The 14036-nt window shown below is 37.9% G+C and overlaps 1 protein-coding gene across 1 annotated transcript; it reads left to right on the plus strand.

Moving 5' to 3' along the window:
• Nucleotides 1-1103: 1103 nt before the first annotated feature.
• On the plus strand, nt 1104-13666 carry LOC103996400 (serine/threonine-protein kinase STY46). Its single transcript, XM_065081157.1, has 16 exons — nt 1104-1585; nt 2031-2145; nt 3708-3805; nt 3997-4113; nt 4389-4443; nt 6517-6627; nt 8157-8207; nt 9431-9606; nt 9701-9808; nt 10634-10707; nt 10814-10989; nt 12417-12512; nt 12637-12717; nt 12806-12859; nt 13047-13181; nt 13274-13666. The coding sequence occupies exons 1-16, from the start codon at nt 1383-1385 to the stop codon at nt 13349-13351; spliced, it is 1728 nt and encodes a 575-aa protein (XP_064937229.1). The 5' UTR covers nt 1104-1382; the 3' UTR covers nt 13352-13666.
• The last annotated feature ends 370 nt before the right edge of the window (nt 13667-14036 follow it).

The raw sequence follows: 14036 nt of genomic DNA on the forward strand, positions 1-14036 counted from the left end.
CCGACGGCATATTCCCCATCGACAACGTGTGAAACCCTCCTCTCTCCTCCCTCGCGGGGCTGTGGCCCCGCCCCGCCATAGACGCTGTTGCTGCTGCTGCTGCTGCTGCTGCTGCTGCTTCACCACCCACGTGCTTCCTTCGTGGTCGCAACTCCTTCCCTGTCTCTGAAGGAAAGCAGTCATCATCTTCGTACCGGTGGGCAGAGACGTCCATGGGCGTTGACGAGAGAATTTTTAAAGAAGAAGACCCTGTTAGATTAGCCTGCTGCAGTAGAACTGCTCGAGCGGGCTATTTGAGGAGGGTCTTTGCTTGCCGGTACCTGAGCAAGCACCTGATGGCCAGAAACAGGCGTGAACAAATGTAGAGGAGAGAGAGAGAGACGTCACCAGCAGCCAGATTAGGGTTGTTTTCTTGTTCTTGGAGGTGGTCGAAAAGGACGAGCCACTGCAATCAAATTTATCCGAGAGCTTTAGGAAATATCGATTTTCCCGATGGGCACTTGAATCGTCCCGAAGACACAGACATCCTGCGTTGTGCCGGAGGAGAAAAGATTACAAGTGGCATTCGCATTTTTAGGGAGAGAAAGAGCTTATCTCCGTTCGTGACGTTTCTCCGGCGCTCGCCACCATCTATTTCTCCGACGTAACGAAACATTAACACGACTCTTAATTTACTCTACTTTAGGAAGGTAGAGGAGAGGCAGAACAACGACGGAAGTGCTGTTTGCGAAACATCTGCCGATTTGATTCATTCCATGTTCTTTTAATCTCATCGATTAAAAAGAATTAGGGATTTGATTCGTTGACCCAAATCAAAATTTCCCCCTAATTTAAGTATCTGTTGATTCAAAATTTCACATTTGGATTTACGGTAAAAAGATTTCCCAAATCAAATTTAATTAGGGATCTGATTTGATTTGCGTGAACAACATGTACTGGCTGGCCGAGTCAGCAGGACCATTAGTCCAGACAGCGGAGCGGATAAGCACAATAATTAATTCCCCCCCTCCCCCCCTGGCCGGTAGCCTCTCATTTGCGGATGCGGATGCGGATGCGCCACCCTCCGCGGTCCGCCCTTTATATATCCTTTCACCCCGTCGCCTCTCCATCTCTCTCTCTCTGTTCTCCGCTTCCGTAACTTTCCTCTCCTGCCATTTTGCTTCTCCGAAACCCAATCCCCTTCTTCTCCTCCTCCCCCGCTTCCTCGTCCCACGTGGATCACGAGCGATCGCAACCCAACCCCGATCCATCCATCGCATACAGAGTAGCATCTTTGGAACGCAGAACAACGCATTAAGGAGCCCGAGGTTCGGATCTCTTCTTCTTGGTTTCTTTTCTCGGGGGTTTCCCTGGGTTTCTTTGGGGGGTGGGATCCGTCGTGAATGGCGATGGAGGACGCAACCGAGAGCTGCGGCAGCTGGGCGGCGTCGGATTCGTCCCAGGCCCACCACCGGCAGCAGCAGCGCCATAAGTTGGACGTCTTCAACGAGGTCCTCCGCCGCCTGAGGGAGGCTGGGCGGCCGGAGGTGCAATCTCCGTCGTTCGAGGACGGATTGTGGAACCACTTCAATCGTCTTCCCGCTCGGTACATCTCCCGTCCCGTCCGCTTCCTTCGGTTTCGACGAGCCTCCGCCCCGCATCTTTTCGTCCTCTTTCTTGGATTCTTTAGCGGTGCCATTGACTCGTTGATCTTTTGATCAGGCTTCTTTATCGGTTTTACCTCTGGTTCATGATTCCGCAAGGGTTTTGTTCTCGGTTCGTTTCCCGAATGACCCGCGCACTAGTGCTGTTCGTGGGAATGCATTCTTAAGCACCTCGTCCTGAGGATTTGACCCGGAAGTTGAATTGCTTTGTCGAGTTCTAATATGCTGTTGCTGCTACGAGTTCTTTTCGTTATGGTTTTACGGAATTACTTATCAAGATTCTGTAGATGGACGAACTTATAGCCAAACTCGCCGATGCACCTTAGGTTTGCTTTTTGGTAAACCTTGTGGCCGTGCTTTTTCCCTGAATGAATTATCCTGTTGCAGTTATGCCTTGGATGTAAACGTAGAGAGGGCAGAAGATGTCCTGACTCATAAAAAGTTGCTGGAACTGGCTCAAGAACCTGCCAATAGGCCGGTCTTTTCTGTACGCTTGGTGCAGGTAAAAGCTTCAACAGCTTTTCGTTCATTTGGACGTCAGATTTTTGCTTTGACTTTAAAGTATTCAATCAAGAAGCATGTAGTTCTGATGGATTCGAAGCAACCGCATAGGGCTTTTGTTGCTCTCCATCTTTGATCAACATCTAGGTGTTTCTTGGAGCCATCCAGGGCCTGGCTAGCTGAAACAAACATTATTTACCCAGACAGTATGATAAGCACAGTTCCTTTGCATGGATTTCCAGTTGGAGCCCTTCTGTGAAAGGGCTAGCATGTGTCACATGACTTTAGCTAATCTTTTGCACGCTTGTGAGTTTAGGCTGCTACTTGTGAGTTAAGCTAATTGTACTCATATTACTGTTGGATGGTAATGTCATCTGTAGTGTGCCTTAATCGGTTTTCATTTAGCAATTGCTTTAGATTCCGATTTTGGTTTAGAGTTCTAGTATTTCTGATATTAATTATCAAGGTTTTTGATGCTTCTCTTGTAGCATATCTGTTTATTTGTACTTGGATCATCTTGCCTCTGTAAATTTGGAGCATGATTTTGTTAATTTTTATGGGGCCTAATAGGTTTTACTTAATGCGGTTGCTGCTAATAACTGCACATGTTTTTAAAGGACTGATATCCTTCATGTGCAGATTACAATGTGATGCTGTATGTGTGTGTGTGTAAAGTATATATGCATATAGTTTGGGATTACTTGAGATTAGGCCGCATCTAATTCAGCCACTATTTATTGCTGTTGTCTGTCTGACAAACGTTCACTATGTAGCTCCAGGAAACTTCTGAAAATTTGTTGGTTTCTGGGTTGTTATCCACATCTATTACTTCATAGTTATTTAATTGGGTCCTGTTATGGGTTCTCTGGTGATGCCTTTTCTTTTTCAAATTTTCTTTAGTTCTTTTGGGATCTATCATCTCAATTAAAATTTCTTACTGATCGAAACCTTATATGATGTACTAGCTTGAAAAATTCACTACTTTGTGCTTGCTCAAGCTAAAATTACAGCTGAAAGAACTTACATGAGAATATGTTAAATTGAAAAAAAGGTCAACAGTTCTGATATTACCTTCCTAGGTAAATTCAACTCTTCAGGACTAACACTTCTGATCTTTATCAGTGAATAACTGTGGAGGCCAGAAATATTTCTACTTCACTAAGCAATGGTAGAAACTAAATGATATTCAATTCATTTACTAAATGAAGCAGGAATTTCATGCCACCACTTTTGTTGGTTTTCATGACAGAGTTGCTGCAGACTTTGCACAGAAACATGTGTAAATATCTGTGTATATGCATGTATAGCATATGGATGTATATATTTATAGATATGCATTTTACCCTCTTAAGGTTTCGAAGGGAGCAGCTATTTTTAAGTTTGACTATACAATCTGCTTGGATATCTATGATGCACATTTATGCTAAAGTTTAATCATAAAAGTTAACATTTAAAACACATGTTTTATGTCCTGTCTCTTCTCTTTGTTAGGTTATCTTCCTCATTGTAGTTAGACTATTTGTAGTTAACTAGTTATCCTTTAACTTGATAATTGCTTCTTAGGTTTCACCAGTTCCAGATGGAAACCAGGCTGCTCCTTCTGATTCTAGCACACCAGGAACAAGAGATGCTCAGTCTACTTCAACTTACTTTAGGCAAAGGTGCAGTTATTCTTTTTTTTTCTTTTTCTGTTCTCCTGCTGCATGTTTTCTTATTATTGAGATTTTCTTTGACTATGTTTTTGTTTCTCTTGTAGCTTATGTATGTTACCCATGCATAGATTCCCACTTCTCTACATTGTGCCTGTTGATATATCCATAATAATGTTTTAACACACCCATACGGTCCTCAGTGTTCACCCTCCTCCTGCCTTTGGTTCGTCGCCTAATCTCGAGGCTCTTGCTCTTGAAGCCAGCAGGCAACAAGCTCAAGATGGAGACAGTGTCGCCAATGCTCCACACCTTCCCAGGTTCTTTTTGGTTCTGTCCTCTTTCTTCATGTTGTTTCATGACTGTAACTGTAGAATAAAAGATACATCTTCTTCATTTTATTTACGAACACACCAAAACTTTCTCATAAATCAATTATTGCCCCAATTGACTACCATTTCAATAAGATTTAATTCTTTTTTATGTGCTAGCTGCACTGTATTCAATGAAATTGTCAATCCTGTTTTTGATGTGCTTTGCACCATTCGTCTACTATTTTTCGGCACTATGAAATATTGATTTTATTTTGTTGCAGGCCAATGCATGAAATCACCTTTTCCACGCATGACAAACCAAAGCTTCTAAGTTTGGTAAATTAACTGCTTTCCCAGTTGTATACATGTTACATGATTTTCTTCATGCGTTTACAAACTTGGAGAATGCTTGTCTTGTGAACACTTGTTAAATGTCTTTTGATTTGTTGCCTTTATTTGTTCAGCATGTTATACCTGTGTGATATTTTATTCAAGAATTGTATATTTATGAGATGGAGCTTAGCATATATGACACTGATATGCACTACCTCCGTTGGCTACTTCATGGGATTTAGTGCCTCGATTGTTATACCTATGGTTCATAGTGATATCTAGCTTAATTGGATTTATCATCATTAACTTGTAGTTCATCCCAAGATACTTTATCATTTATGATGATTGAGCAGAATAGTCTTTGATCCCCATTTTCTTTTATGAAAATCTGTCAAATTTGAACTGTTCTATCGGAATGATTTCCTTTATTCCTATTCTAGAATGCTGGCTTATGCTTCCGATCGTTTCTTATTATTATCAGGTATAGCTCATTTTTTTGTCTTGGTTAGACTGCTTAAGTAGATTCAGCCACCGACTGCATTCTACTTTGTGTACTTTTCAATGTTCGTAATCTAGAATGACTAGCTTATTCCCCTAATCCTTTTTTTATTATTTCCAAGTATTACTTGTTTCTTTATCTTGGTTGGGCTGCCTACACGGATTCAGCCACCAAACATCCTGCATTCTATTCTTTGTACTGCTTTTCATTTTAAGCATCCGGAAATAGGGTGATTTGGTTCTAAACCGGATTTTATTGATCTTTTCTTAGATTTATCAAAAATTAAGTATTGCTGATATAGCGACTTTAGTCGGTTAGGATCTGAAGAAAGCTACCCAGGTTGGTCAATCCAGCATGTACTGGTCAACCTAGGGTAGTGTCTACATATCCCAGTTCCAAATTCTGAAACTGATCTCGGTCTTTCTAAATGTTCTCTTGATACTCTTTAGGATTGCCTGCTAAAAAATTTGCTTTAGTTCACGCATCTCGTAATTCTTTATAGTTTTATTATTTGAGTTGATTGATCCGGTGGATGGTTTGTGTTTCAAGTTTAAGTATCTTATTTCAAGAAACACACTTTTATATTTTGGGTAGAATATACAGAAATAGTAGATAAAGCAACTTTGGGCATACCTGTTGCGAAGCCAAATATATAAACTCCAATAGGAATTAGTTGGAACCATCCATCTTATATTCGATATGTTTAACTCTGGTGGTTGCAATAATTGGCCAACAGAGATATATTGCAATGTAGCTCGTCAAACTTTTTGACAGAGTGGGAGTTGACATCTCTTCCAGCTCATGTAATAAGCTTTATAATTTGAGTTATTCATTGCCCTTTCTTCCAAAAATTGCTGTAACTTGATAAAGTAGTTGTCAGGCAAGTCTTATTATTGATTGGAATTTTGGTATTAGATGGCTCTTCCACTTGCTTGAGCTTCACACAAAATTTTAGAAGTTGATATCTTGAGACCTAAAGTCATTTTTGGTAGAGTCCACTATCGCTCTGATTCTTCTTTTGACAAATTAGGTTTGGAAGGATATTTTGCCTCCTTATCTATTCCTTTTGGGTCTCAATTTCTGTAAAGTTACACTGTGGGGTGATTGTTTCATTTTGCAATGAGTTCTTTCTTTTTATGCTCTGCTTATAAACATGCAGTTTTAAGTTCGCAGACTAATTAAAAGATATTGGAATTGTCTTATACATTCAGTAATACTTACAATATTGGAATTGTCGTATACATTCAGTAATACTTACAAATCAGGTTTACAGTTGGTTGCTACTAACTGTAGCTTCAGCTAATCAGATTTATTGGTTCAGAATTCATAAGAACCAATGTATCTGGTGCTACAAGATATGTTAGAATCCATATCTCTACATATATTGTATTTTTAAATTGAACATTCTGCAATTCAGATGTTACTTTACACAAAATTATTTCTTCGCTCCAATGATTTTTAGCTGCTAATGCATGACATTTGATGTGACAGATCACTTTTAGATAGAAGGTATCTAGTCATTTGATATGCTTCTATTGTGTATATCTTTGTAAATGTGTTAATATTTGTATTTCCAGCTGACTTCTTTGCTTGCTGAGGTTGGGCTTAACATTCAAGAAGCACATGCATTTTCAACAAATGACGGTTACTCGTTGGATGTATTTGTTGTTGATGGTTGGCCTTATGAGGTACTTCTGGTACTTAATATGCTTATTTTGGAATGTCATGTTAACTGCCACAACGTCCCACTTAATATTTAGTCACATAAACTAAACATGCACTACTGTGATTTTGTCATGTATCCTTCTTTAGGTGTAATGTTTTTCAAAATCCTTTTTATCTAATTGACATTCTGATTTATGTATTTTAGCATTGGTATTACAAAATATACACATGCACAACAACTATAGTCATTTATATGGTTATCAATAGGTAGGAATAGATTTGCGTATGTGTGATGCATTTTAATTACTCCTCGATGGCAGTAGATGCCATCTTTGTCTTTTATTCTGAAGTTCATGTTCTTAAACATAGCTGAATGGTAAAGGAGGTTGCTGCACTGCTTGAGTCCACTGCACATGTAGCGATTGGTCAAATATGTGACCTTGCCAAGGTTTACAGTTTCAAATAATATCGCCCGGTATGGGCGGTTCGTACCGGTCCGACAGCATATTGATACACGTTCCGCCCGTTACTAGGCGGAACGCTTAACATCGCCTCGTATCGGACGATATGAGGTTGTATCGGGCGATAACGATCAAAATTTTGACCGTTACTGCCTGACACAGCTCGGTAACGATCGATTTCGACCGTTATTGCTCGGTAACGGTCAAAATCGATCGTTATCGATCGATAACAGTGCTCTAAGGTCAAATTGACCGTTGGAGCCCTTTCTCATAGGTTTTTAAATTCATCTTCTCCCTTATTTCATTCCATTTCACTCTCATACTCTCTTAAATTATCTCAAACTCTTTTTTTCTCACATTTGCGCTCTCGTAAACTCTACAAAACAACGATTTGTGAATTGAATCGAAGCTATTTTGAGAAGATTAAGATGAAAAATCAAGAGATATGTATTCTCTTTCTTTAATTAGAGAGTAATTAAGATATTTAATATTATGATTAGTATGTTTAATATTGATTAATTCGATATTAGACACTTAATAGGTCAAATATTTAAAGTTTATATTGTAACAAAATAATCTAACAATTCAAATGATTTTTCTGTAGATATTTCAATATTTACAGAAGGACAATCCGTAATGGACCGAAATATAAATCTTGCACAAGGTTATTCCTTAAAGTCCGAAAAAGATATATGATACTATTTTTACCTAATTTACATTGATTTTGTTAAACTTATATTATTACTATATTTATTTCTAACTTAAAAACTCTATCCTAACTTACATTAGTGATCATTATGTTTGGAATTAAGGGATTATAACATAATTGCAAATGAATTTGTTCTGGTCCAAATCTTCTTCTGGGAATGAATATATATCCTTATTTCTTTGGGCACATTAGTAACCTTTATTAGGTTCCGTTCGATCATGTTTTATTGTTGTTTTTTGATTAGGAGAGCAGTTTTGATCACTCAAATACAACTGTTTTTACTCTGTTCTTTTTGTGTTTGTAGAAAGTATGATGTTGATCCATTCATCAGTATTTTAGGTTCTTTTGTGGGTTGTCACTAAAATTTCTTCATAATATGTAGGAAACCGACCAACTCAGGGACTCATTGCAGCAGGAAATTCACGAGATGGGAGTAATTTTCTTTCTCTAATTCTTCTTTTATCATTAGTTTGGATCTTGATCAACTCCAGCATTGATGGGCTTTCTTGCTTATAACCATCTATCTTGTGATGTTGAATAACTCTTGATATTTGGAAAGAAATGTCCTTGACTCCATTAAGATCAATTTAGAACTAGTGGCTGATATAAATGCTGGTGAGAGAACAGCTGTGAATTCGCTAAACTTTAGATATTGTTCTATGAATAGAAGTACAATAAACAAGGAGACCTAAAGAATCCAGGAAGCATCAGATTATTATGGATGATAGCGTCTATTTGAAAATGTGGAGGGGTTCCCGCTGTGAGGTTTAAAAATATAGGTAGCAACAGATAATGTACAAGAGAAGGGTTTTTGAATTCAAAACTTGGTAGTTGACAAAGTGTGTTATGTTACAAAACACTCCTCAGAGTACAAGATTTAAATTGTTTGGAAGTATATGCAAGTCGTTGAAGAAAAGCTCCTATTGGCTTTGGGCGCAAAAATTAGAAATGATTTAGTTCTTGAGTGAACTGATCAATTAACTCTTAAATGATTGTCTATTAGTTGGCTTAGCTGTTTTTTCTCATAATTTTTGTTCAGTTTGTGCAATTTATCTGAACTTCAAACATTTACATGCATATCTTATAAGTCTTTTTTTTCTTGGTATGTAATCATATTAGAGCAGAACCCATTTGCATTTTACATCTGAAACACTAGCAAGAAAGGAATCACTTCTAGAAACAGTGTTCTATTTGAATCATAATCATGAATCTTCTTCGGATAATCCTCTTAAGCATTTTATAATCATGAATCTTCCTCAGACAATTCTCATACTTATTTAAAGATGCCAGAATCTGCTTTTTTTTCCAGTATCACAACAGTGTCTTCTTTTTCTTACTAATCAGCAGACATGTTGCTTAATTTTTTTCCTTAAAGATTTTGTACAGATACTAAACAATAAAGATATTAGACGACAAGAGGTCGGATGTTTCTTTTCATATTAGTGCCTTCTAATTGTCATCTTTTAGCGGTTGTTTTATTATGTGGTTTAGTGATTGATTCTTCCATGTTCTTCAGTCTCATGTAGCTTCTAATATATTGCCCTTTCGATATGTTTCATCAACTCTGTAACATTGTTTGTTGATGATGTCTTCTCTTTTTTTAATCTTTTGTTACAAGATCGTTATGCTGAATTTGGTGAACACCTTTCTATGCAGAGACAAGCTTGGTCAAAGTCTCATCCATGGTCTCCTCAAATTGAGACTGCACAATCCGGAGAGCACTCTTCTCCTGAACATGTCCAGATACCAACAGATGGGACTGATGTATGGGAGATTGATTTTCAGCTCCTGAAGTTTGGAAATAAAGTAGCATCTGGATCATATGGCAATCTGTAAGTTTGATTAGACTAACACAGAAAACTAAGTTAAAATGATGGAATGTTTGTCAATGGTTTCTGTCTAAACAACAATGTTATTCTTCTGCAGTTATCGTGGAACATACTGTAGCCAGGATGTGGCAATTAAAGTATTAAAGCCCGAGCGTGTAAATGTTGATATGCAGCGAGAATTTGCTCAGGAAGTCTTTATTATGCGGTTAGTTAACTATACTTCTATCTTGCAGCATTATTAGCTAATTATCTCTCCCGCATTCGATGGCCTATCAGAATTGATAAGCGGGAACCTTAGATATGGCATCCTTGTCAAATCGTGTTTTCCCAAATAAAGCATACAACAAAGTACTTAGATGTGCTTTGCTTTGTTTTGCTATGTTTTGTGATTACACATGTTATATCATGTGCTATTTGTTGCAACTTCTTTGAGCATCAATAACTAGAATTTTACAGCTTCAGAACTTAAATCCCTCGATTATCATAAAGTTTTATTGAATTACAAGCTGTAAAAATAAGTTCTCTAGAGAGAGACCAAGAAAGGGTTCAAATATTTTGGGCACTCGTGGTTTTCTTTTTTTTCGAGTGTTGGTAGGTGAGTTTTTGGTGGAATGTAATTTTTTCCTTATCAACGACTTAATTAGTAATGACTATTTACAATGAAATCATTAGTTTGGAAAAACAGGTTACACCTTGGGTTGGCTAAGTGTCTGCATCATGCTACACCTTCCTGTGGGGGCAAGGTGTTTTGGTCAACCAATGGAATTTAATTTCGGTGCTGTTAAATGTACAGTCATATATAGTCCAATGGAATTGAATCCATCAGGTTCATTTTTTTGCCATATTCGGATATGTTGTTTCTTCAATCCTTTTCTCAAGGGTGTTTTACCTGCCTTAAACTGTGTCACACTCTCACACTTCTGCTGATGTATCAAGTATCATATCAACTAGGCATCCTTGAGATTGTGCTTTCTTGCATCAGTTTTTCCTTGACTTGCTGCTGTATCCATTGTTGCTCTTGGTTATGCAGGAAGGTTCGCCACAAGAATGTGGTGCAGTTTATTGGTGCTTGTACCAAACCTCCCAGCTTGTGTATTGTCACAGGTACGAAGATCTGGTGAAGCTCCAGTATGTGTGGTTATTTGTTCTCAAGATTAATATATGTTTCTTTTAAGGAACCTTTTTCATGGTTTCTGTCACTTTTTTTTAGAATTCATGTCAGGAGGAAGTGTCTATGACTTCCTTCATAAACAGAAAGGAGTCTTCAAGCTCCCAGCTTTACTCCGAGTAGCAATTGATGTATCTAAGGGAATGAACTACTTGCACCAAAATAATATTATCCATCGGGATCTGAAAGCTGCCAATCTTCTGATGGATGAGAATGAGGCAAGTTATTTCATCACATTCTATCTATTGGTATGACTTCTGGATTACATCTGTTTGTCGTCTTATCAGTCATTGTTTACCTTGGTTGAGCACATGTTCATACATATGCATGCATGGACTCGGGAGTCTTTTCTAGGTGATCTCATAAGCGGTAAATTGATCATTCCGACTTTGTGTATTTACCCTATGATCAACCTGAGTAGAGCATTCGGATTTAACATTTAAAATGCCAGACATACATTCTTCAGCTGATAAATAACAGTTTCAGGTATGTTGACATGGAAATATACATTTCCACAAATAAAAAAAGACATTGGAGCCCACGATCCTTTTCTTAACCGAGATTAGCGATGATGTCTGGACATTGACTTTCAATCGTGCGTAGTTTGCTGTTTTGGGGGAAGACTTCTGCTTGCACCCATTTTTTTACAGCTTTTATATACGAATTTTGTGATAGAATTTTTCATTGTTATCCAGGTGATGTCTTTAGATAATTGTATATGTTCTCTATTCTACTTATGTATGGTACCCAAGAACGTATGTACAGGTGCATGCTTGCTATTGTTATTGGGTATATGCATATGCATATGTGATTATGGATACAAACATTCAAATATGCTAATGTTTGTGTACTTTGGTGGTTAGGCAGTACATACCTTTTATAGTCTGATTTGCTATACAGAAAGTTGCACAAGCATTAAAATACAGCTACCTAAATATTATTAATAAAGTATGGTACATCAAGTCAGGTATATTATATGCATAATATTATTAGATGTGTTAACTGTGTTGAAAAATATTATTTGCTAATTTATTTGTACAAGACATATATCATTGAGATCATCGTCTAATACTGCAGAAATTTGACATCACATCCCGAACTTTTTGAGTAAGCAGTTTGCTTGACGGAGTTGGACGTAGTTTGAAACTATTACAGTAGATTTATCTCAAGTTCAGTGCTGGTCTGCTGTCTGTTTATGGAGTTGTTGACTATCTAAATCTTTTAAGGAACATTGATCGACAACTTTGTCATATGGATTAAGATGTTGAGGAATGAAAATATTTTAGCAATACTAGTAGATGTGTAACATTTTGGAACTTAAGAGGTAAAATGTTTTCGACCTTCTAAGAATAGAGTTACTTTGTACTATTATCTATAGGTTGTTTGATCAGTATATACATCTTAAATGTTAATGATTGAGAGAAAGGCCCTGACTTGCTTTAGTAACCAACATTATATTACAATAAATTATTCTGGAGTACTTGTTATGTTGCTATTACATGAAAATGATTCCTTAATCTCTAGGTTACCGCTTATATATCTTCCCTCACGTTTTTCCCTTTGTAACTTTGTACCAGCCTAGAGAGATGGGATTTATTTTGGTGCCTTCTTTTCTTCAGAACTAATCTACTTGTTCATCTGGCAGGTTGTTAAGGTTGCCGATTTTGGTGTTGCACGTGTTAAAGCGGAGTCTGGAGTTATGACTGCTGAAACAGGAACTTACCGCTGGATGGCACCTGAGGTATTCTCCAACATTAATTTCACTTATGAAATGTAGCCTTTATCCAGAGTATCTTTATGCTTTCCTTTGTACCTTGCACCTCCAACATACCAACAATTTCCTACTTGGTTGACTCTAAATTTAGGTCATAGAACACAAGCCCTATGATCACAAAGCTGATGTTTTTAGCTTTGGAATTGTACTGTGGGAACTGCTTACAGCTAAGGTACCTTCAATTCATGCAGTATGAGCCTTTTCCTCTTTTTTTTTTTCCTGCCACAGTCAACTGAAACTTCATATGAAAATTCATCCAGCTCCCATATGAATACTTGACGCCACTCCAAGCAGCAGTAGGCGTGGTTCAAAAGGTAAGCTCGCTTCCTGTCACTTGTGTTTAAATTGTTTATTAGGGCACCGCTCCACCAATGACCATCAGCATCTTGTTGTATTTAACATGAGGGTTCCTTGAGTCTGTTTTCACATGAATCAGTTTTTCCATCACCACTTACAATTGATGCTCTCTGCACCACTGGTTCATTTTCCTTGTGAGTCTAGGGCTTGCGACCTACCATCCCAAAGAATACTCATTCAAAGCTTGCTGAGCTGCTGGAGAAGTGTTGGCAGCAGGACCCTGCTAACCGGCCTGATTTTTCGGAGATACTGGAGATACTACAGCTTATTGCCAAAGAGGTTCCCTGTCGAAGACTGGCTTTGTTTCCTTTCAAGTTCCTAGCTGGGCTTTATAGAAGGTTCCCTGTTAATCGTTTTGAACTGTTGAACAGGTTGGCGATGAATCCAATGACCGCCGGAAGGAAAAGTCATCAGGTGGGTTTCTTTCGGTTCTCAGGCGTGGCCACTGAATCTAGATGTAGCGGTATAACCTTAGAGCTGTACAGTGAAATTAATTAGTTGGCCTGCGTGATTGTTCTTTACCCATTGAGTTGTAATTCTTTCTTTTTTTTTCTTTTTCTTTTTCTCCTCCCATCACCTTCACTGAGTTGGCCTGCTTGAAATGTAACCATGTAACCAATAGGGCTGATGTGCACAGTGCGAGAATTGCTAATCTTTTGGCCCCCCCTTTTTTTTAATTTTAATTCTGGGCCTAACAGCTCATGCTGATTGTGATTATTTTACTCTTTTTAGGTGAATTTAATTTATTTCAGGCATTTGGATTACTATCTTTGAAACGTATCTAACTAGATTTACTAAGTGAGTCAATTAGGTATATCCCATAACTAGATTTTTTGCAAGGCTAACAAAGATCAAGGGAAATATGCTGCCAAGCAATCGCTAGTTGTAGCTGTTGTTCTTTTACCGACAAACTCGCTATTGATGACTGAGTTGCCTATTTCGTTTCTTCGTAGAACATCAATCCGAAATATAGCATTTTTAGTTATGTAGATGAGAAGCCTGGCTCTTATTATATTCTTATTAGTTATCTCTTTTTATAACTATGTGCTCTCCTGTTGTGAGAGCAACTTTACAAAACTCTTGAAGAATCCAACTCTTTAATCCGTTTGATCTAAATTTGAATGATCAAGTCTC

Source organism: Musa acuminata, chromosome BXJ1-8, assembly GCF_036884655.1.
Source record: "Musa acuminata AAA Group cultivar baxijiao chromosome BXJ1-8, Cavendish_Baxijiao_AAA, whole genome shotgun sequence".
Classification (NCBI taxonomy): domain Eukaryota; kingdom Viridiplantae; phylum Streptophyta; class Magnoliopsida; order Zingiberales; family Musaceae; genus Musa; species Musa acuminata.

Excerpts from the sequence above, each read along its gene's own strand:
- LOC103996400 (XM_065081157.1), top strand. The coding sequence starts at position 1,383 with ATGGCGATGGAGGACGCAACCGAGAGCTGCGGCAGCTGGGCGGCGTCG. Across the intron at positions 8,208-9,430 it reads AGGAAATTCACGAGATGGGA|AGACAAGCTTGGTCAAAGTC; the intron begins GTAATTTTCTTT and ends CTTTCTATGCAG. Across the intron at positions 12,718-12,805 it reads GGGAACTGCTTACAGCTAAG|CTCCCATATGAATACTTGAC; the intron begins GTACCTTCAATT and ends AAATTCATCCAG.